This window comes from Dryobates pubescens, chromosome Z (assembly GCF_014839835.1).
Source record: "Dryobates pubescens isolate bDryPub1 chromosome Z, bDryPub1.pri, whole genome shotgun sequence".
In the NCBI taxonomy this organism is placed as follows: domain Eukaryota; kingdom Metazoa; phylum Chordata; class Aves; order Piciformes; family Picidae; genus Dryobates; species Dryobates pubescens.
This window is the reverse complement of record NC_071657.1, coordinates 114498797-114523926: the sequence shown is the minus strand read 5'-3', so window position 1 is coordinate 114523926 and position 25130 is coordinate 114498797. Positions and strand designations below refer to the sequence as shown.

Sequence of the window (25130 nt, the reverse complement as noted above, 5' to 3'; positions counted from 1 at the left end):
ACAGTATGCTCTTAAATGGATCAAAACATCACCACTTTAGGGAAAATAAAAAAATGTTTGGGGTTGGTTTTTTGGGGGGGGGGCGGGGGGAATAACTGTGATCTTAAAATTTATTTGTATTTATTTTTGTAGTGAAATTTGTAAAAGTAATTTTTAAATTCTAAGCATCACAATTTTGCCCACTTGGAAGGAGTAATTAGATGCCATATGTTAGCGCTAACGCTTAGTAAAGTTGATAATTAATGCAGGCAGCTCTGGATTCAGGTGTGACTTTGGCAGATTGTATGCAAGGGTTTTTCACAGGCTTACAAATAGGGACAAAAAAATGCCTGTTTCCCCCCCTTCCCTTCTGGATGAAAAGAAAAAGCAACCAAAAAAAAAAAATCCCATTTATACATAATTAACTGCTCTTGATTTGCTCAAAGGAGGCAACTTCTGGATGGTAAACTCACTCTTTAACTGACCAGCTCAAAAAATTTATAATAAGGAATATAATTTTCATTTTTTCAGGACATAATTTTGGGAGTTTAGAGGAGAGAAAAGGAAATTTTGTTGAATCTTCAGAGAGATTTCCCATGATTATTATAGGGTTTAGTTCTTTTGTAGCATAGAGAAAATAATCTCTACTCCTTTATTCTCTTGGGTTACCACAAGCAATCTAATACAGCCTGCAAGAAATACTCATTACCGAGGCAAATTGAGTAAAGCTAACAAATTAGACCCTTCAGGATGTTATTCTGCAAGTTGGATGTATTGCTGTCAGAAGGCAAGAGGCTCAGTTTGAGCAAAGCTTTCCCCAGCAGAGTCAGATTTATCTCAGATAATGTTTGATGGCTAACGTAGCACTCTGGATTCAAACACAATACCTGAGCACCTGAGGTAGTGATTGGAGAGCTAGTGATGAATGGATTTATGAGAACAACTTGTCTCATTCTGAAACAGACACCTCACCTTGTCACACTGGGTCCCTCTATTTGGGAAAAAGATTCCCACCCTAAGTCCAGCAGCATTAAAAATCACAGAATTACAGAATGCTAGAATTACAGAAACTGGGTGGAGTGGCTGACGCACCAGAAGGTTGTGCTGCCATTCAGCAAGACTTAGACTGAGAGTTGGGCAGGGAGAAATGTAATGAAATTCAACAAGGGCAAGTGTAGAGTCTTGCACCTGGCAAAGAAGATCCCCATGGATAAGTACAGGTTGGGTACTGACCTGTTGAAGAGCAGTGGGGGTCCTAGTGGATGGAAGGTGGACCATAATCCAGAAATGTGCACTTTTGGCCAAGAAGATCAATGCTATCCTGGGGTGGATTAGAAGGGCTGTGGTTAGTAGGTCGAGGGAGGTTCTCCTCCCCCTCTACTCTGCCCTGGTGAGTCTGCATCTGGAGTATTGTGTCCAGTTCTGGGCTCTTCAGTTCAAGGACAGGGAATTGCTTGAAAGAGTCCATCGCAGACCCACAAAAATGATTAAGGGAGTGGAACATCTTCCTTACAAGGAGAGAATGTGGTCATTGGAGCTCTTTAGCTTGGAGAAGAGGAGACTAAGAGGTGACCTCATTAATGTTTATAAATACATGAAGGTGATTGCCAAGAGGATGGAGTCAGGCTTCTCTAGGTGATGCCCACTGACAGGACAAGGGGCAATGGGTGGAAGTTGAGGCATAGGAAGTTCCATGTAAACATAAGGAAAAATTACTTCCCTGTGAGGGTGACAGAACACTGGAACAGGCTGCCTAGGGGAGTTGTGGAGTCTCCCTCTCTGGAGATACTCAAGACCCCTCTGGATGCATTTCTGTGTGACATGGTATAGGTGATCCTGCTCTAGAAGGGGGGTTGGACTAGATGATTTTTCAAGGTCACTCCCAACCCCTAACATTCTGTGATTCTGTTTGGGTTGGAGGGGAGCTTCAAAGATCATGCAGTCCAACTCAACAGCAATAAGCAGGGACACCTTAAATAACTGAGGTTGCTCAGAGCCCCATCCAGCCTGAACTTGAATGAATGTTTCCAGGAATGGAGTTCTACCAGCCCTCTGGACAACCTCTTCCACTGCTTCACCACCCTCTTTTAGTTTAAAAGCAATTACCACTTGTCCTATGGCAAAGAAATTGCTCCATCTTTCTTTTATGTACAGAAAGGCCACAACAGGGTCTCCTCAGAGCCTTCTCCAGGCTGAACAAACCTATCTCTCTCAGCCTTTCTTCAAAGGAGAGGTCATCCATTCCTGTGACCATTTTTGTGGCTCTCTTCTGGAGCCGCTCCAGTACATCCATGTCTTGCCTGTAGTCAGACTCCAGACCTGGGCACAGTACTGCAGGTGGGGTCTCACCAGAGCAGAGTACAGGGGATCTTCTCGCAACCTGCTGACCATGCTTCTCTTGGTGTAGCCATGGATATCTTTACTTTCTGGTCTGTGAGCACATTGCCAGCTCATGTCCAGCTTTTCATCCACCAGTACCCCCAAGCCTCCTTCGCAGGGCTGCTCTCAATCCCTTTGTCTCCCAGTGTGTCTTGATACTGGGGGTTGCCCCAACACAGATGCAGGACCTTGAACTTGGCCTTGTTGAACCTTGTGAGATTCAACAAGCACTTAGCACTGAATGTGTGGCACTAACAGTCCTGGCAGCATAGCTAATCTGTGTTTGTAATATGTTTGGATGGATTAGAGGTCAACCCTATAATTAATTAACCAATATACTGTGCAGTTTCACACCTTCTTCATGTAACTAGAACTTCAGGCTTTGTTCACTGTAACCTTCTGGCTACTTCTGGTGCATCAATGAGGAGCACTCAGCCACCTCACCGTTTAGTTGATTGGGTAGTGTTGGATGATAGGTTGGACATGATGATCTCAAAGGTCTCTTCCAACCTGGTTTATTCTATTCTATTCTATTCTAAATATGTCCTTGTAGTGGGCACTCAGCTCCAAAGTTTTGTCAAGTCCCTGAGAGATCATTAATTCCTCCTATCCCTGCAGCTGGAGCTCAGGACATCTGTGTGTTAGCATGATGACAAGTTTTGGGACTTGTCTGGAAGGTTACAACCCTATCTACAGTCAGTAACTGGCAGGGAGACTCCCATAAGCCATCACATCTTGCTGGGAGTTGTGAGGTCACACTTTGGAGGAACAGATCTCTTGGAGCTGTCCACAGACAACGGATATAATGTTATCTGAGACTAAAACTGGACACCTAATGAATAAACTAGTAAATAAACTTAATCAAAGTGGCTTTAGACTGCCATCCAGAAGTTCTTCTGTGGTCAGACATGTGGCCAAAGTGAGAATGAGCTCAATAACCCGAATTTAACCTATGAAATATTAATATTGTTTTAATTTCCTTTATCTTTTTTACATAGTCATCACTTTAATAACTGAACCTTTAGGGTTAGAATAGAATAGAATAGAATAGAATTAACCAGCAACCCCATCAACCAGCAGCAGAAAGCACCTTTCCTGATCTCGGTGCTTTTGGGTTTTGTGTGTTTAACATTGGGCTCCTCATTTTACAGTCTGTGGGAGCAAACCAGCGGACACAGGCTTAGCTGCTTAAAAGGAAAGTTTGCTAACCTCTAAATAGAATCATAGAATCAATAAGGCTGGAAAAAGACCTCAGAGATCATCAAGTCCAACCTGTCACCAATACATTTGATCCTTAGTTTTTGCAGTCCACTATTTGCTTCCCAAACCATGCCTGCATAGCAGGTAAGAATTCCTTTCAGAAAGAGAGAGCTGACCAAAAAAGCAGAAGCAAATTCAGACAGCAAGTCTTATGGGGGTGAAAAATTCCTCTCTCTGCATGACAATATATCGTTAAAAGCTCTTTCAGTGAAAGACGTGTCATTTTGATGCTGACAATTGTCCCTTTAAATGTTTTTTATGCTGGGCCCCTAGCCAAAAAAAGAATAGCAATTTTCTTAAGCTTAAACACTGATCAGCACTGACTAATAGCCCTGAATGCAGAGCATGTCATCATATCAATATGTTTTCTGTACTCTGAAAGTTTGTCATGAAATCTGCATTTTTAAGATGTACAGTACACGGGAGCTAGATGTTTAATTTACTATAAAATCACCCTCAAGCTGAAAACCTGCAAATCATGTTAGTTAAATGGCATATTCATAGGTTTACTAGTGAAACTGAAGGATGCCAGTGGGGAGTTTGTCATCTGGTACTCTTTGGAAAATTAAAATAAAGCCTTTCTGTCTGCATCTCTTTTCTTTTCAATCTCCATGTGAATCTTTTCGGTTTGAGTCTTCATCCTAAGCAGGACCCATGGGACCTCCTTTGAGATGACTTGGCAGGTATTTGTCCAACTCAGCCGGCAGCTATTTTTAAGAGGGTTGTGATCTAGTCACCCTTAGGGTAGACTATCATGCTATTTTAAGCCTAAAATCAACCCAAATTTAGATTGGCTGGTACTAGCTGACCCACAAGCAGGAGTTAAGGGATTCATAACACAGAGCAGAAAAAACAGATCTATAAATCCCAACTTGCATGTCTTATTTGCAACCCCACATATTCAGCACCTAATAGGTAGGTAACTGGCTCATCCCATATATTCCCCATATATTCTGGAAGGTTAACCTGCGTATGGAACCTCAATATAAAGGGTGTGAATGAAAATGTCACATCTTGAGGAATCTCTGCTGAGGAAAACTGCTTTCCCAACTGTTAAATCCACACCAATTTTCTTGCAAGCTTGTAGAGTGAGAAGTAGGGATTGTAGGAGCTAGTCTCTGTTTCAGGCTCTGAAAAATGCACTCTCTTGATGCTTGCTTGTGTAAAAGCTACAAATTCTTTTTAAAGTCAACAATTCTAAGGAAAAAGTAACTTCAAATGCTTGTTGTGATCAATAAACATGAACTTCTTTTTGTTGTTGAAATTATTAAATGTGCTTTAATTGTTGAGCATAACACCAATAAAATCCTGTGAAAATTGATGCAGTTTCTTCTTCACCTGCAATTTATTCCATTTAGCAGACTCATACTAATACAAAAGAGTTGGGAAGTAAGGGAAGATGCTTTTTTGTTTGGGGTTTTTTTCATTACAAAGATAACTTGCACAATAATAGAAATAAGTAGGTGCACTGCAGACTCTCTGGAATAAAGCTTTCCTTCTTTCTTTGCTTCCCTGCAAACTCTGACAGTGTGCTCATTAACAGTGAGTTGGATTTACATGCCATTTCAAAAAAGAAAGCACTAGTGTACATACTATATAAAAATACTCAGATTTTTGTTTTAATAACGATGAGAGTGTGTGTTAACATTTTTAAGGCTTGCCAGAGTGAATTGGGTTTATTTTTTTTTAAGAGTCTACAGCTTTAGACCAGTACATTTGAGTTTGATTAACATGGCTCTGTGTGTCCTGCTGCAGCTGTCAAGCTTTTGCTGCTATTGGTGACAATGCAGTCAGGAAATATTCTACCAATAATTCAGATAAAGCACCTTTTTCATGTCTTTTTGCAAACTCAGCATCATTAAAAATCAAAGGGTTGGGCTCTGGGAAAGCATTGAACAACCCCTTTGTTAAAGTGATGCCCCAAAATCTACCTTGTGTGCTCCTGAAGGGGAGAGGGCTGTGGTAATCTGAGGGTGGGGGGGAATAAAGCAGGAAAATGTAACGAATTCTTTTTCCAGAGCAGTTGTTACACATCTGCCTTTTGAGGCCATGCATTGAGTTAGCTGAAATTGAAAGCTCAAATAGGATTCACTCTCTCAAAACATTTCTCAGGAATATTTTTCATTAGCTCGTATCATTACATACACAATCCCTTCTTCATCCTTACCCCATCATGATTACTTTCACACATGAGGGAGGTGAGGGAATTTATCTGAATTAAAATCTATGCAAAGATATATTTTAAAAATCTCTCTAACAGAGGATGCTTTTCGCTTAGAAGCTGTGATGGGGAGGTATATGCAGAATGACTAAGGCAGCCAATTAATATGTTATATAAACAGCATGCACCACTAGAAAAAGAGAGAGAAAGAAAAATGAGAGATTTGGGGTGGGGGAAGAAGCGGGGGAAGGGAGGTTGTAAGTATAAAGTGTTTGCCTTAGGACTTGTCTTCAGTTACAGAGCCAGACTCACATGACTGGAGCTTGGTTTGATGTGGTAATGAAGCATTGATCACAGGAAAAAGATGAAATGGCCTTTGCTCATTCATTATTTTTATCTTCTAGCTGTGGAAGACAGAAAATTGTTCATAGGAATGGTTTCGAAGAAGTGTAATGAGAATGATATCAGGGTGATGTTTTCTCCATTCGGCCAGATAGAAGAATGCCGAATCCTTCGGGGACCGGATGGGCTGAGCAGAGGTGAGTGTGCAGTCTGTAAAGTCTCTTTCCTTAAGTGCTAATTGGGAGCTATGTGTCACAGCCAAGGTAGGCATAGCCACTGTCTGCAGCTAGACGTTATGCTGTAATGCATCCCACATGATGAGTGTATCCACGTGAACTTTTCACAGTGACTGAAATTATCACCTTTTATTTCCAGTGTCAAAAAGGTCTTGGTGCCAACATATTAACTTGTGTTATTGCCCTGTTTGTCAGCTGGAAAGGTTCCTTTGCATCCTGAGAAAACACCCTCAATCCTCTGCTCTCACAAAATCAAAGGTCCTTCCCTGACCCCATTTCTGTTCTGTAGCATAAGGCCAAAACCTAAAAAAGACTATAAATGGCTGCTTGAATGCATTCAGGGTCATGGGAATGGGACCATGTTGTAGTTCTATCTCTTCTATTCCTGTGTTTTCTATAACTATATGCAAAACATAGATCTGCTGTAACTGAAAAACAGAGGTGAGCTTGAACCTGAGAGCTTTGTCTGGACAAAAGTTTGTAAAAAAGAGCTTTTCAATCTTGTGCCTCTATCACAACCCAAAATCCAGGGCAGAGGAGTTAAGCAGCACCACCAAGAGTGGTCAAGTGTCTGACCTGAACTTCGGAAATGAAGTGCAGCACAGGCTTCAATAGCTGGTGATGCCTTTTGAGTGTGAAGTGCCTTTTGTGGAAAGGCCTTCTGAAAACATGTTGAAAAGAAAAATAATTGTATATTGATGACTCAGGCTGCATATTAACTCCGTGGTGTATAGACCTGAAATTATTCTCAAGAGTGTGAACCTTCTCAAAAAGTCATTGCCAGGTGGTGCTGAGTGGAAAAGAAAATAGTGATAGTCCTGTCTGTCACTGCAGAATGATGCTGTGGTACCAGCCATGGCCATTTAATGGCACAGGAAGAGAAGTAATTTTTTAGTGTGGAGCTGTGAAAACATCACTTGTTTCCACAGGGAAAAAAAAATTGCATAGAAAGCACAGTTTATGCATTTTATTACATTTTCAAAAGGCACAGAAAAACTAATAGTACCCATTTTGCATATAGGTATAGGCATAGATAAAGGTATTTTTCTTGTTTCCAATAGGCTATAGGATCATCAGTGTTTTGTGCAACAATTTGTGCATGGGGGGTTTTTGTTTTGTGTGGAGCCCAGCTTCTTTAAAACACATTTCAGCAGGGGAAGTTGCAGGTATTTCTCTATTTTGTGGCACTACTTGACAGTACTTAATATTCTACTTCTGAATAATGAGTACTCATTGAAAAGACACTCTGACAATAAATAGGGAGCTGTAAGAAAATTATACACATTTATACATGATTAGTCTGCAATCCCAAAACTTTCAAGGCTGGGATGCAGCAGTCCCTTCAGGCTTGCAAAGCCTCAGATCATGACTTTTGCCTTGGGGAAGACTAGGGGAAAGGTCTGAGTTTGGTTCCTGCAGCTCAGTAATGAATGTCAACTGATGGAGTCGAGTGCTGTCACTATGTTTCTACACCCAACATCGAGTCAAAACAAATATTTCTGATTTTCACTGATTTCATTTTGTAAGTAGCACAGGGAAGATGTAATTGACTGCAGTATCACCCAATAAAGAAATGGATCTTTACTGGGATCTACAGAAATCCCACTGCATACTTGCTTTTATTCAACAGGCATTGGGTATAGTTTGAGCGTGGAAATGCTAATTATGAAGTCCAAGAGGGTAAGTGAGCTTGGTGAGCTAGTTTTATTCTGCCCTAAGTATCAATCTCACAATAATCTGAAGCTGAGTTTTTTTAAGGCATGTCACCAACCTAGCAAGCAGAGCAGCAGAGCCGTAGGTTTAATATGGTGCACTCTCTTTCTGGAAGCTGAAGATCTCAGTCCAGGTTGGTCACACACCAGTAGCTATAGCAGAGTTGTATCCCCTCTGCCACTCAAGTTTATTTTGGTCACAATCACAACTCATATTCTATCATGCCCTCATGCATCATGCCTTGTTAAACTTGAATTGCTTTCTACACACCCATGTTGACACTTAAAAATGAGTTCAGCTGTGCCAACCAGGTTTTCAGGCAGATGTTTATGAAGTTCACAAAACCACCACTCCGTGAGAGAAGGCAAAGTGTTGAGAAAATGGTTGGTATTGCAGTCTAGATGAAAAGTGCTAAAGGAGATTTGCAGTGGAGGCAGCTTGGCTGACAAAGCACAGGGTGAAAGGCTGCTTCACTAGAGCAGCAGGGAGAATGTACACAGTTAAATCTGTGTAACGAGTTCCAACACTTAGCAAGTTTTTAATTCACGTTACCATTTCCGAGATGTTAATTCCCTTTGCTACAAACTGTATTTGTTTTCCCAGCACCTGTCTGGATGTGTGTCCCTCCTAGACACTGCAAAGTGAATGAAAAATAGTCATTGTCTTAGGATAATGCTGTTCTCACTATGCTAGGACCTTCTGGAACTTACAGTGCTCACAGCAGTGAGATGTAAATATGGTCCAATAAACTCTGTTTGGCATCTCCAAGCCAAATCATCTTTATTACCAGCAAATAGTTGCAAAGTTACACTGCTTGGCAGAATGGGTTTGGTTTGTGCTGCTTTTTTTCCTTAATAAAAAGTTTTTTAAAAAGGCCTCAGTTGACTTACAGGCCATGTCTACACTATTACAGCAACCTTACTAGTAGTACAGTAACTGTCTGCTGTCAACTCACGTTGATGAGGTGTAGGGTGGTAGTGTACCACATGGCTCCAATAGCAAGGAGAAATCCCATCCTGCGGCATCAGGGAAAATGTAACACTTTGTGATGAGTGTGATAAAAGGCATAAGATAAAGAGAGAGAGGGAGATTGAACTACTTGTTTCTTTTGTAGCTTCTAGCCAAGAATTGACAGAACTTTATTAACATCGCACCCATTGCTGTCACTACTGATAATGGACCGTCAGCACTTCTACTCCAAATTCCTATTGTCAGTTTGAAACTCATCTGTAAAATGAGACTAAAGTAATGATACAAAGCTCCAGTGGTGGAGCAGTTATAATTTAAAGAAACATATTTTTTTCCCATCAGTCATCATTTGCCTACTGTAGTTCACTCCTGCATTTAAGAAATAATTGTTGTTTATATCTATAACTAACTTATATTGCAGCCAATTACATGAAATAGGCAACAACAAAAATGCATTGCCTTCCAAAGGCTCCAGGATAGTCCCTGTGAAATTAGTTGGCTGGCAGAGAGTAATTCCCAGCTGTGAAAGGTATTAAAATATAAAAATACTCTGTTGGGTGTGGAGATAAAGAAACTAGGGTCTCAGCAGACATGGAGGCTGGCCTTCGCTTTAGCAGGGTTCATTGGAGGATCTAAAGAAGCATGCCACTGCCTGTACTATATCTGTTATTCAAAGAGAAGGATTCAGCCTGCAGGGTTGTTTAATCCAGCATTTTTTCTGAAGAGCTAAGCAGGCTTTACAAAAATTCATGATTGTGATATCATGTGCTAAGCTTCATTATCATGAAAAAGCAGAAGTGAACTGCCTCAGATGATTAAGATTTTAAATCACTTATTGTAAATGGCTTAAGGAAACTTTCAGACCTCCTGACTCCTAGCACTGTGTAATGTGTACATGACCACAGATACCAACAGAGACAGCCATGCAGTGATAGCTGGAGTGTGCAAAAACAGCCAGAAATATCCACATTTGAATTGTAGCTATGCCACTGGTGGGTTGCATTGACTGTAGGTGAGTTGGTCTTTCATCATCTCTCTGTTATCCCATTTCTTAAAATATGGATAGCAATGCTCCTCTACCTTTGTAAAATGCTTTTTTTAGATCAGTGGATCAATTTCTCTGTATCACTCAAGGAATTATTACCATCCATAATAATGATTTTTAAAAATCCTCTTATCCTTCTCAAAGGAACACCATGCAGCAAATTATTCTGCTGTATTGCAACAGATACCAGGAAGAAGTTCATAGCATCCACTAAAAAAAACCAACCCCAAACCCCATAGCATGTACAGACAATTGGACATACCATGAAAATTGTGGAAAAGCTCAAAATGCATATTTCTACATCTTGTGGGTTCCTAATTTTATGATTTTTTTTAAACAAAACATCACCAGGCACATGGGACAAATGAACATTTCTTCAGACATTGATTATAAAGATTTATTTTTCCTTTTATTTGTTCACTTTAAGAGCAGGTTAAAAATAGTGTGAAGAGTTATACTGTGTTTAGGCAATTTGATTTTATGAAAATCTACTCATAACTTTCAGATTCAGAGGTTTTCTTGATAAATTAATAAAAGAAAATTAGTATTTGCATCATAATTAATTGCAGCAAAGGCTAGGTGAGGAGGTTTTATGTTTGGTTTTCCATATGGATATATACTGCTCCTTTTTGAGCTAAAGTAATGTGACGTGCCAGCCAAGGGAACAGCCTGTACAGTAGGTGATGGGAAATGAGGATAGAGGAAGTGCAATATTTTTAACTGGTCTTCAGAAGCACCCCTGTGCTTTATTTCTTTGGCCATAATGTGGTAATTATTTTTTTCTGATTATTATGACACATTTAATTTATTTTTCCCCTGCTGAAACTCTTTTGGGAAAGAAGTGAAAAACATCCAAGTGACCAGTGTCTCTGCTGGCCAGTAACTTCATCTCACATTTCCATTATGGTAGTTTTGCAGCAGTCTACCCCCAGAGGGAAGTCTGAAATTAAATCATTTACAAGAGTTTTTATTCCAACAATAGGGTCACAGAATGACAGTCATTTAGGCACTGTTCTAGAATGTGGTCTTTGGTACTCGTTTGATTCTGGGTTTGTGTAAATTTCAGTTACTGAAGTCTGTACTTTGCAGGGTGGTTAATTAACTGTCTAATTAGAAATGCTTCAAGGGAACCACGAACTTCAGGAAATTTAAAATCTATAATCTGTCATCTGGTCAATAGTCAAGAGAAGTCAGTAAAGTCAAAGACATGAGACACATTTATGGGACGTGCCTCTTGTTGCTTTTATGTGCCTGATATGCATAACCTAAAGAGCTTCACTGTGACTTTTTCAAAATGCTTTACTTTCGGCTGAATTGTTGCACTTGGTCTCTGACCTGTTGTTGTGTGTCTTAAGCAATGCCTAATGACCAAATGTCTGTACAATGAACAATCTGATGTCTTAATTTGTAGCTGAAATGTAATTTAACCACTATGGGTTTTGTGTGATGTTTCCCAGGCTGTTCCTCCCTTCAGGCTGTGCTATATTAGCAGTGCAGAAAAGGGAAAGTCTACTTTGCCATCCCAGCTAAAAATATTTTAACACAACTAGTGCTTGTTTTTATCACATTGCAATTTCCATAGCTTTTTATTCAAGCCTTATCTTCTCTTTAAAATAGGGGCTTTCATCTCAGAGGATCCCAAATACTCCTTGCAGGAGCATTTTGGCAGCTTTTTACTATAGTTTCTTTACAAAAAATGAAGACCCTTATTTATGGTGAGCTAGGAAGCTGTAGTAAACGATTACTCCTCCAGCTATGCAGCCACCGTACATAGTACTCAGATTTCTTGGATGACTGAAAATATCTTGAGCCGCCTTCTCTGTCAGAGGGCTCATTGTATATATATGTTGGGTTTCTTTTAATTGATTGTATCTGCCTGTCTTTCATCTGCAGAACTTTAAAGCCATGGTTTTAAACTTCCATTTTTAACTCTAGGCCTGATTCAAAAATGTCTAGGGGTTTTGCATCTTCCTTGGGCTTCACTGAGGGTTTGGTAAAAAAACTCTGATAGACTATGGCAGTTTTATGTGGGAGGTTTCTCACTTAGATATAAAATCAGATCCCTTACCTTGAGGCTTCCATACATAAAAATGTTCAACTTCACTTTCAATGTGCAAGTTTTGATGTTATGTTAGCCCATACGTGAGCTGCTGACTGAACATTTCAAATAAGTCTATGAAAGCCTGAGATGAGAAGGATTGAGTCAAGCAGGAGCTGAAATGGGCCAGTGAAGAGCTATTTTAAATATTTCAAACAATTCATTTGCTCAAGCATCAATCCCTGTGTTTGGACTGCATGAGTAGAGGAAGAAGCTTATTGAATTTCTCAGCCTCGTCAAAATTCTCTTTCAGTTCAGGGTGAGAGGGGGTTAAGAACCAAGCCTGTGAGTTTAGATGTTCTCTCAGCTGAGATGGCAAATGTGATAATGTGCTCCAAAATATCTTCTTCATAGGGGCTGGGTGCCTCCCTCTGATTCTGCCTGCAGGAGGAAATTACATCAAGCAGCCTTTCCCCAGTCAATCATTTATCTGGTGTAGGAGGTGAGAAAGCAGCCTTGGAGAAACAACTAAACCTCTTAGACTTCCTTTCTCCCTCCCTTTTTGTTTCTCTTAGTGATGTCTGACATTTTAGAACCAGAGGTGATAAATAATTGCAAGGTGACTTGCAGGTTGGCTGTATTTACAATTTTTTAATATTTTTTTTTTCTTTGGTGGTTAGGTAGCTGGTGGTACAAAACAAACTCATTTCAAGGCATTAGCCCTTCTCCATGTTTTCTGTCGCAGAGTTCTCCCTCCCAAAAGATGGGAATAATTTAAGTATCAGGTCACAGTATGGTATAACAAAAATTGTTTGCTTGTAGCTATTAGTCTGGAAGACCTCAGCCCATGGCAGTACAATCAATGTGATGTTTCATAGGATGAGGTAAGAGGCCACAGAAGTCCTTCTTGTTTCCTTGCACCACGAGGCATGAAATCTGGTTAGTCTTGTCCTCTTATAATTGTGATTTACGGTCCTCAAGCTGGCAGTATGTTCCCAAAAGACCACCTGCATCCATGAGATACAGTGAGGGAGAGTATGCTGAAAAGGATTTTCCCAACCCCTCAGAAACTGCTGCAGCAAGAGAACAGGGCAGTTCAGGCAGACCTCATCTGATTTGAGCAATGTTCTTAGACACCAGCTTCTGATTAAATTCTAGGTGCTCAGCAAAACCGTTCTTCTAAGGTACATATGTACCCCATACAGGAAAATAAAGGTATGGCCATTGACTGTGCCAAGGAATACAAGCATCTCAGAAAAACAGCTTTTCTGACTGCCTAAATTATATGTGCAAGTCCAGTGACTGAGGTAAGTGGACTCAGTCCTATGATACAGGCTTAGCTCCCCTCCAATGTCTCAGTCTGGTCATGAAGGAAAGGTTTTCTTGGTTCACACAGAATAAAATATGTAAAACCTCATGTTTCAGACAAAAATACGTGTACACAGGTAATAAATACACAGATTTTGCATCTGAATGCCCAGGTTTGGTTGCTGAAAATAACCCCTGAATGTAGCAGTGTTTGGAAAGAAGGTTCAATTAGCTAGCATTTAAATTAGGTACTTGATAGCAACAGCTGAAAGTCTAACTTTTGGAATTCAGCAATAAAGTTGTCTACTGAATTTTTTGCCATGGTTATTGAGGTAAATTGGGTATTTACTGTGCAAATGACGACTGTCCATTGGTGGGAAATGGCCTGAAACTGGAAGGAGCAAGGGGACCTAACCTTGTAGCCTCTGGCTGGCAAACCGTAATTAATATGCAGGCCTGTCTTGTCTCTGGAATGCTGTTTTCAAACGCTCACATTCAAGCCACATAACCTCATTCATCAGGCATTCCCCTTGTCCCTGAACAAGTTTCTTTCAAATTGATAGCTCACTATATGGCACTTTACAGAGACCTGCTACAAAGATCTTTTTGCTCCAAGACAAAGGCAACAGGATCAATGTAAATGGATTTGGGCTGAGGAACAAGGATGGAGGTTCTGTTGTAGTGTTGGGCACTGAAAGTCCCCAACAGCTGAGCTTTGTGGTTAAAAAGAGAAAAAGCTTATGGGAAGGATGAGAGTCTGTTTTATCTTGAGAGGAGTATAGCTTTTTTGTCTGCTGATTCACATTTCTTTTAAGACCTGCTAATTGCAACATCTCTCAGTAAGTTACTTACAGCAAAACTGCTGGGTAGAAATTGTGATAAATGCATAAACTGTGTCTTACTGATTTTTGTTGACATTTTACATACTTCTTATGCATTCTAAACCTCCATTCAGTAATTGTCACTATGGTACACATTTATGGATAATGAGAGCAAAAAAGTGAATGAAGCAGTTTCTTGACCATTATAAACAATATTATTCAAGGCTCTGTATGGGGTTTCTTGCCTGCCCTGCAGTATATCTCTGTATGTGCTCATCCCCCATTGAATTTGCAAGACAAGAAATGAAAAACCTGGATGTTATTTCTCCTGTTAATGATAATAACAGAAATGTTTGTTAAGAGAGATTGCTTTGAGATTGATGGCAAATTTGGGCCTCTTTAATTTTAGTGCACAGCAGCAATATGGAATCTAGTAGAGGTACTGTAGTTTGTTTACCCTTCTACTGCATATTTTGTCTAGATTGCTGTATACAAAGGTGGTTTGTTACATCGTTTTCTTTGACAGAAATTTGTTGCTGAATGAGAATAGTATAGCAATATGTAGTGTGGCTAAACAGTGATAAGACATCATCAGCTGTTATGTTACCTAAGAAATAAGTAGTCACAACACTGCCATGAAGGTGCGTTTGAAAATTCTGACTTCTGATTTTGTGATAGCCACCTATCAGTCAGAGATACAGGAGCCACCTTAGGTTCTCTTGTATCAAGGGCCTTTACATTTAAAAAAAAAAAATGCTGCATGATGCAAAAATGCATTGACTTTATCTTCATGACTAGATGTAGTGCTTTTGGGTAATAATCAGGCATTGCTTTCTCTTACTGTTGTTTGATTAAAATGTGAATACAGTCTTGACTTGATAATCTTACCAGGTACACACAGAGCAAAAAAGAAAATGTATTTTATGCCTCAAATTGATTTACATAAACCAAACAATTTCTTGCTTGTTGGATTGCAAAATGGTTTATTTTGCCCATTGGCCACAGGGGCAACAATATTGTATTTTTTTGTGCCAGAATGTATCTTTCATGCATTAGCTCTAAAATGACAATATGCTTTAGCCTCTCAGTGCTTAGGTTTGCTTCATTTGGAAATCTTTTAAGTAGTAATAATAATAATGTTTTGAGGAAATTGAGTGGAACACTAAATTATTCTCTGAAACCTAAGTTCAAACTGTGCAAGGCTAAGGGAGCTGAAAATCAATGCACTTTTAAAGTCATTAGAGATCACAAGTGAAATAAGTCTGTGTTGCTTTAGCTAAGCTTTTAGTATGCCATGGTATTATTACAAAATCAGCCTGAATCTGCATTAATTTCACAGTCTTTTTCTTTAAGATGCCCAAGGGTGCATGAAGAATAAAATGTAAGTCTCAGAAGGCAATGTTTTTATTAGTCAAAAGGGCAGTGAGTCAGGCACTTAAAAAGCTGACCTGTACCATGCCCAGTGTAGGTATGACTGACAATAGTAAAAAGGTGGAAAAATAGCCCAGGCATTAGCCTACTGACTTTTCATTATGATTTAAAAGGCTGAGAAGGGAAAAATGTGATTATTTTTTTTTTAGTTATTCATGCACATAGCTTCAGAGATGTTCAAGCTGGTGGTAGGTTTCATTGATCAAAGAATTGTACTTGTACCCAGGAAGCAGGGAAACAAAACTGATTAAGTTTGTTTTTTGTTTTCATTTTTTAAAGCATGCTATTTTCTTAAATGTTGAGATTCCACCCACATTACTGAATTTTGTCTGAGTCTTTTCACACTTAGTTGCAGGCTACACAGTAGAGTATTTATTATTTGTATGATTGTTCTTGGTGCATCACATAAATATGTGACTACTATATGAAATTCCCAGTTTGGCTGCCAGTGATGCCAGTCATTTCTTCACTATTCAAAATTTACCTGCACAAAAGCCATAGCAAGCAATTGTTAATGCACGGTCCAAACAGACTAAACTAGGCAACCCAATGTCTAATTAAAAAGCCTTACTTATTTCAAACCCTGTGGCTAAAGAACAAAAGTAACAACACACAAAAAACCCCCCACCAAACAAGCAAACAAAAATTAAAGAAAACAACCCATTTCTCACCCATCCCCACCTGATTTTTTTTTTCTTTCATCTATGGTCAGATTAGCAAGTCAGCACTGTCAATAAATAAACTAGAGAAGTTGTTTATTTTTATGTACTACTGAGAACAGTGTCGTCTTGTGGCCGTTCTCGTAGACTGTGTTGGTTTAACAAGCGTCCAACCCTTTTGTCTTGTTGTTTTTTGTCTTTCCTGCTCCCTGTCCCCTTGTTCCCACAGGCTGTGCGTTTGTCACATTTTCTACAAGGGCAATGGCACAGAATGCAATCAAAGCCATGCACCAGTCTCAGACCATGGAGGTACAGTACTGTATCATTTGCCCTTTCTTTGTTTTCTTTGTGCAAATGATTGCGAATGGTAAAGCCATGCTCTCCTGGATCAGATCAGACACATGACAATCACAGATTTAAACTTTTTATCAACTCACTCTACCTGTCTTTGTGAAGCTTATTTTCCTTAATAACCTGAAAGCTCACAATAAGGCTGCTGTGTGGTATCCAGACACAGCTCTTGATCTTCTTTTCAGCGGCATTCAGTAGAAAGTAAAAATGCTGTGAATACCACTCCTCAGTCATGCTCAAAGTATATCTGATGAGTAAATTACCTTTCATTTTAACACACATACACACACTCCCAATGAAAAATCTTTGTTTCTTGAAAATATTTTTAATAAGTGTTGTGGTTTGTGCTGCTCTGAGAAAAAGCTCAAGAGATCTAACCTGGCTACGCTGGGTTACTAGTGCATGTATTTTCCTACAAGAAGAATCTCTTTTAAGTTAAGTTAATCTTTCCTTCTTCATGTAGCAAATAAACATGGTAGAGATGACAGAGCATATCAAAGTGTGGCACTTCCTGCACGGCACCCTCATGGATGGCCTCTCTCAAGCAACACTTTTTATTTCCTTCCAAACTGCCTCTATGGGCTCATATTTTATCCTGATGAGCAACACAAAACTTTAAACTTGTTCACTTAATGTGAACATACTTGCAGGCTAACAATCCATTCACTGGAGTGGTTATCAAATGCCATGGCTTGTCTGGCAATCTCAGAACTTTTTTCAGTCTGTGATTTTTGTCATGGTCTTTCAGAATTTTGCACAAAAACCCGCACAAGTATGAAGTCTTTACTCTGGATCTTCTAGCTTATGGGAGAGTGCATGTTATACTGTATTATGTATACTGTATCTTCGTGTAGTGATGATTTTTCTCAGAGGTGGCATTGATGTTATGTGCACTTGTTTCTTTTTTTTTCTTCTTCTTTTTTTTTTTTTTGTTTTTACTTTTCCACCAAGACCTTTCAATTCTTTTTCTTTTTTTTTAATTCTCAGCGATTTTTCTTTGCAATGCTCTAGTCTCCCAAAGCATGCTGGGTGCTAAACAATCATTATTGCGTCATGTCATTGAGCTGCTTTGTGTAACAAGGCGAGGGGGAAGACCAGGGGTGGGAGGGTGGACAGAGAAGCAATGTGAAAAATCAAGCCAGTGCATGAAAGTATCACTAATTGTTTCCTGTATACTTCAAGTAATGATATCAGCATTGCAAAGCTATTGTCTTTCCAAACATCACATTTGAATTTGGTTGAGCATCTTTTATAATTATGTGTTTTCTTTTCAGTGCAATGCATTTTTAGACTCTGAGTATACAGTTTTAGATGAGAATCTGCCAATAAGATGAGAATAATTGAAATTATCTTTACTAGAAAGCTGCTGTTGTACAATCTATGCAGTCTGACAGTATATCGTGAACAAACTGCCACTTCAAGTCTCTGAAATAATACTTGTAGTAATTTGTCTGCGATGTACTACTCCATTAATTCAAATCTTTGTTTTACTGGGTTTGACTCCAAGTAAAAAGGAAATGTTTATCGGTAATACTCTGGTTTACCTATATTATCCATGTGTTTTAATGTATTTCTCTGTCCAGCAAAACTAGTTTTACCCATCTGCACTTCAGAAAATGGTATAAGTAAAGAAATAGTACTTCCCAGACAGATTCTCCCATTCTTCTGTTGTATGCAGTACTCCAAAAGAGGCTGCTTTTTGATGTGATACACTTGTTGACAGTTATATGGAATAGTTACCCTGGGATCAAAATGGCTCTCAACACCTTTAGAATGTCATCAATGGCATCCCCAAATTGGCAAGGTGATTCCAAATCTGTTTCACTTTGAACATCTGAGTCTTTGTGTCAGTTTAACCTAGGATGAGAGTCCCTTCTTGGAGAGAAATGGTAAACACACCAGCTCCGTAGGTGAGGGACTCAAAGGAATCTGTACCTAATGTTTTAACAACACAAAAATATGAAGGTGGCACCAGCTGTTGTGAAGAAAATAGCACTACATGGGGTGAACATTCCATGCCGTTCAATGGGGAAGGGAAGTTCACCTTGTCTGTGTGCTGGGAGCTTCCTCTCAAAACAGAAAATGGAAGAGGATAAAAAAGGAGATGTCACTATTCATGCAAAAAACTTTGCTTACTTTTGCCGATACTCTTGCAGTAAAAAGTTAACTTGGTTTAGCAAGTGTTAAATCTTGACTCTCAGCCTGAAACAGTTGTCCTTAGACACCTATGTGTCTTGGGTTTTTGCAAATAAAAGCAGGATTGGCGAACAATATGTAGTACACATTTACACTTCAGCCCAATTACCACAGAATTTCTTTTCTGATTTCATTATTTTTAGTTCTTTGCCACACATCATTGACCAAGATAAATTTTCAAAGTGGGCTAAGAAAGAACAATGGGGATGTTAATGTCCGGATAAGTGTGTTTCCTGGCATAATGAATTCTCTAACTATTCATTCCACCTGACTTTCTGACTTAGTTAAATCAACTGATTTTTAAAAACATAATTTCTCATCTGGAGATTTTATTTTTCTCTCTAATTTCTGTGGAGTTTGGTTGGTTGGTTTTGGGCATTCAAATGCAGCACCAGTAGAAGACACCAATTTGTTATCGTGGAGCGAATTTGATGCCACAATTAACAACCCTTTTCTCATATAAAGCCACTTGCTACGTATAATTTCAGTCTTCAGAATGCTTGTTCTCTTGAAAATGAAGTGATGAAATATAGAGCAGACAGTGAAAAAAATAATTATAGATTCATAAATTGCAGATTTTTTTTTATACAATTTAGTGACATTTAAGCATTCATAAATATGATGTCAGCTGTAGTGTTGAATGCTGAGCTGCTGAACTGAGAACTGAAATAGCCATTTATTTCTTCCTTCAAAATTCTTTTCTGTTTCTTAGTAAACAGATGTAATTCTCCCGTACTTCTAGGTAGAAGGTAGTAAGTTCTGATTGGTCTTAGTTCAGTGCATATTAAATAGAAACAGCTTGGTTTTTATTAGTGAAACCAGAAAAATCTCTCACACCCTCTACCTCCTCTACACTTTTTCTTTATTTTTCTTATATTAGTATAAAAATCACTAGGAAGAAGTAATTGTGTAGCAAGCTGACTCCATAATCTTTATTTGATTGCTGGAGTGGCACATGTCTCCTTTCTTCCTCACGGAAATATTGAAGACAGTTTTACAATTAAACACAGGAAAGGAGTTGGAGGTGGAATAATAAGTCACAAGTCATGGTTTTCAAAGATGGTTCTTAAGGAACAATAGTGATGGGAGATCTTCATATAAGAGATGATATTATTTTCATCATTTTATCTGTTGATTGTGAATATTCTTATAATTTGTCTTGGTGTGAGACTCTTCACAGAAAAGTACATGGCTGCTTTTTGTAAATAATAGAGGACAGGAACATTTTTGGAAGATGTTCACAATGTTGTTAGAGCAGCAATGGGAAGAGTTAAGTATAATCAAAATCCACATCCCATAGTGTACAATTTGGTTAAAGAACTGCTGTATCTTTTTTGATTTGAGTAACCTTTCACTCCTACCTTTGTGTTTAGATTGAAATTTGACAAGAATTTAGTATTAAAAAACATGGTGGATGGAGGGAAGTTATTCATTGAATCCTATGAAATTGGAAAACAGTATGAAACAGATTGACGGTTTCTGTGACGCACAAAATGCATGAATGAATTTGAAGAATCGTTGCAGCATATAGTTTAGTCCCTTGATTTGAAAAAATGAAGACTTGAAAGGTTAAAATAGGAAAACATTTGTTAACAGGGGAAAAAATAGAGCAAAAGCAACAGAAACATCTTTCATATTCACATCTTGTTCTCTCAGGGACTTTGCCAAGGAATATCCTACCTGAAGTCTGAGGGAAATATCCAGCTTACCTCTAAAGTCCATTTGGTCCATGACCTCATACTTATTCTTGATGGTCCCTCAACTGTAGGTGAGGAGTAGGCTGCAGACCAGGTCTCTAGTGCTTTCCTACGGCTTCCCTGTTTCCTAAGGCATCTTACAGCCTTCCCATATTGTGCACAAGAGGCTCATAGAAGCAATAGAAGATGTGGTGGCACCAGGAGTGGGCTGCTATCACCAGAACTAGTCACTTTTGGTCTGCATCCTGCCCTTTGTTCACATCTGAAGGGTGCTTAATACAAAGCGTGCCTGGGAGCAGACCACAGGTGGGTGAATTGTCCTAGCAGTGTCACCCTTTGTGATCACTTTGAACTTGGGGTCCTTGATAGGAAAACAACCAGTGGCCTGCTGGTGATGGATTTTGCAGTAAATCTGTTGTTCAGAGTCTGTTTACGTGGAGTATGCGAGCCAGCTGCACCAAGCATGACTGCACAGCCAGACCATGGTGGCAGGACGGCGTTGGCTGTGTGGTCCCTGGCAGCAGGGAGGTTGGACACCTCTCCCTTTGGCCATGCCTTGAAAACAGACTGCAGACAAAGCATCACATCCATCTCATCAGCTGTGAAGCTTAATTAGAGGAATGGTATGCTTTGCTGTCTCTGGCAGCAATTTTGATAGCTAGAAGGAAAAGAGAGCCTGAGGAGAGGTGCTTTGTAAAAAGAACTGGAGAATCAATAATTTCTCCATAGTTTCTTTGCCTAAGAAGCTGAAATTCTTAGTCTTTGCAGTCCTATGTGTGCCAGTTGCAAATACAGGGTGAGTGATCGGGTTGTGCCCTTGCTGAGGGCCCTCTGGGACATGGCTGAGCTCACAATATGAGGGTGACTCTGTGTGATGTAACACTTCTGTCTTTCCCAATCTGTCTAACCACAGGGCTGCTCTTCGCCAATCGTGGTGAAGTTTGCCGATACCCAAAAGGACAAGGAGCAGCGGCGTTTGCAGCAGCAGTTGGCACAGCAGATGCAACAGCTCAATACTGCCACTTGGGGAAACCTCACAGGTCTTGGAGGACTCACACCACAATACCTAGCTGTAAGTTCAGAGGTGGTGGCTATATTGTACTGTCTTTATTTTACAGTCTTGGTAAATCAGCTGCAGTAATCTCCCTGCACCTAACTTCCAAGTCCTCCCAGAAATGTAGCACATCTTCTTGTTTGTTAAAAAAAATAAAATCTGTATGTCTATCATGTGGTGATAAACAACAAACTTCCAACCCTGGAAGTTTTTAAGGCCAAGTGGGATGGGGCTCTGAGCAACCTGAGGTACCCCTGCCCATGGCAGTAAGGTTGGAACTGGATGATCTTTAAGGTCCCTTCCAACCCTGACAGTTCTGTGAACAAGGAATGGAATTCAAATAAATATTTCAAGATGTGTCAGTTCTGTCTAAGGCAAGCTTTAAAGTTTACTCACGCTGCAAAATAAAATTTGATTCCATTAGTTTTATTGTTCTTTTGAATGCTGGAGTCTGGTTTTTACAGCTAAAATAAAATTTAAGTTCTTTCTGAGAGGAAGACTGATAGGCAGCTGAACACTATAGGGGGCATATCTGCACGGTGCAGCTTGTACACTAGAATGTTGTAGTTCAGTCCCCTAATCATCCGCATTTTCATTTGGAAATTACTTTCACTTTAATGTGTGATCTTGTCAGTGCTAAACACGTGTGGTTCATACTACCTCATAAAGAAAGTGAAGATGGCAGGAGAAAGCCATTTGTTTCTCATAAATTTAAAATGGTCTTTTCCTTGGTCCATTTGTAAGGTGAGGAAGAGATGTTAGCTTCTGCCCATGTATAAATCCACAGCCACATGCCTTAGGTCCTGGGTGGCAAAGAGCATCTCCTCTGCAACACAGCTGAGAAAGGATTTCTGCTTTTTGCAGCTCTGGAGTTTAGAGGTCTACTTGTGCAGCTTTTAGATAACTCAGGAGTTCCGATGGTTTAGAGTCAGACAAATATTTGTGTCCGTACATGGATAAATACATCTTTTGTATGCATGCGTTGCTTTGGTATAGTGATAGGATAATAAACAGCCATTTACCTGGCAATTAAATATATATATATTAAGGTAAGCTAATTAATACCAAGGTAAGCTAAATTGTTATATATAAATACCAGTCTAATGAGTATCTGTGTGACTGATTTCATAAAGATACTAAAGAAAAGAACTGAATTCAAAAGGGTGGGGGAGAATGGACCATGATTGACAGAGATGAGTTATGGTAACTACTAGACTACAGAGGGTTGTAATTAGTCACGCTATGTTGGTTTAAATAGATTTAACACCTGGTTGTTAAAAAGAATAAATTGATTAATTGTTTTAAAGCAGCAATGTTACTGAGTTTCCCTTGTGTCTCTGTGTTTCTTAATAGAGATTAGACATTAATATGGATTTACAGCATTGACTCTAGGGATGTTCATTCCAACAATAGACAGAAGCAAGAGACTATATAAGTGTAAAGGAAAGCATAGATACTCCAAATGTGAAATGATGGCTCATTTTAGTTTTATCTTCATTTGTTACATTAATGTCAGATAGATTGCTGTGTTGTGTTGTTAATTTGCAGCTTCTGCAGCAAGCAACTTCCTCCAGTAACTTGGGTGCCTTCAGCGGCATTCAGCAAATGGCCGGTAAGTTTAAAACCATTTCGTTTTGCTCCAGCTATGTTTTGTATTCTTAAGCTATTCAATTCTGTACCTCTAATAATCACATTGTTGGAGTTGGGGGGAGGTGTTGTGTATTGAATGTGGCAGATTTATTAGCAGGGGACAGCTCACGGTTCAACATCAATAGAAACACTTTCTCCCCTCTTTTCAGAAACTGAAATTAAACCCAGTGCTCCCAGATTGTGCAAACAGTTTGTCTTGCATTAGTCACCTGCCATTTGTCCAAAGTAACCAATTGTAAATTGCAGGAGAGCTACTAGTCCCTGCAGCCGTATCCTACCCTATGAAAAGTGTCAGTAAAACAACAGCAGGATTACATTCTAATTTCCAGTGAGATTTCTGTGTCCTGAAAAATCAAATTAATGGTAGCCCTCAAACATTTTAATAATAGGTGGTGAGTAAAAACGTTCTGACCTTTTTAATGAAACCCAAGATTACAGGCCTACCTTCAATGTGAGTTTTCAGCCTTCTCTTATAATCATGGAAAATTAACTGGGTGCCTTTTTGACTTTGGAACCCTAGTTGACAAAATTACACAACAGAAGATTTTATGTAAAAGTATAATCTTCACTCTGGAGGCAAGAGAAAGAAAAGAAAGGAGAAAAAAAATCAAAGTGTGAGTGGATTTGAAAGCCAGCTAGTTGGAGGGTTTCTTAGTAATGAGCTGTGTGCCAGTAGTAACTGATGTGTAGTGATTAGCAAAAGGTCACTCCCACTGTGTGACCTACCATGCTGATACCCTAACTTAACATGATGCTAGGGAAGGCAGCATGTGCAGTAAATCAGAGCACAGATGCACATTATGCCTGCCGTGAAAAACTGTTAAAAAGCTTTTTTCTTGTTAGAGGAGGAGGGAAAAAAAAAAAAAGAAGCACAAAACCCCTAAATTGCTACATTAGTTTATTTTAATCATGAAAACCCACTGAATCAATGAAATACAACATTTTGCATGCTTCATCATCTCAAAACAAGGACTAAAATATTCAGAAGCCTTTATGAACACCATTTTCTCGCTCGTCTTTTAATCCTGGTCTTTTGCTGCTTGTGGTTCTGCTTTGAATGAATCCTGAAATACTTTAACAAGTACAGATATACCGCACCGTATAGCTATACCCCACAGGTATTCTTTGCTCAATTGTTATATTATGCCATTATTGCAGTGACATCAGAGACTAATGTGAACCTGCTCTCTGACAATATAAATTGGCCTACAGATGACAATATCTCTGAATTATTCTCTATTCCTCAGACCTGCTGGCACTGCTTGCTGCCTCTATTATGTTACACTTGCAATCTAGCATTTTTTCATCAAAAAAAATGTATCTTAATATGATAAACAGAACAGAGCAATTCAGTAACAGTTTTATGCTTGGCAGTTTTGGAAATGTCTTTGAGCTCAGAGATTGTGTTTAATGTTTTCATATTTGGTTAAGTCTAGAAAATGAAGGAATTGAGACACCAAGGAAAAATTATGTGGTATCCATTGCATTATGTGGACCTCAGAAGTTTTCTGTGGCCTGTTTATCACTGTTAGTGTACATTGAACTTTGTTTCCAAGAACCATGTTAAAACTAAGAATTTTAGTCGAGTAATTTTAGGATGGACTCTCAGTCTGAGATGTGATTTATTCTCTGAAAATCATATGTTCTTGAGACTAGTAGAAAGGCATCTTAAGAAATCGTAGTGGCACCATCATTATTACCTGAGGGAGATATGCCCACTTGACTACAGATTAGGTTGGAAATGCTCTCATCTATGGGATAATTTAATGATTGACTGTTTCTCCTGGAAAATATGTAATTTTTTTTATCTTATATTACTGTTATCAAGACAGCTGGAAGTT

General features: G+C 39.1%; 1 protein-coding gene across 13 annotated transcripts in view; it reads left to right on the top strand.

Moving 5' to 3' along the window:
• Window positions 1-25130, top strand: part of CELF2 (CUGBP Elav-like family member 2) — a 464286-nt gene that overhangs the window by 390432 nt on the left and 48724 nt on the right. For all 13 annotated transcript variants that reach the window (XM_054178211.1, XM_054178222.1, XM_054178214.1 and 10 more), the window contains 4 exons: window positions 6184-6318; window positions 16571-16650; window positions 21499-21657; window positions 23188-23251. In XM_054178211.1, the coding sequence (XP_054034186.1) occupies window positions 6184-6318; window positions 16571-16650; window positions 21499-21657; window positions 23188-23251 (438 nt within the window). The remainder of the gene's footprint in view (window positions 1-6183; window positions 6319-16570; window positions 16651-21498; window positions 21658-23187; window positions 23252-25130) is intronic.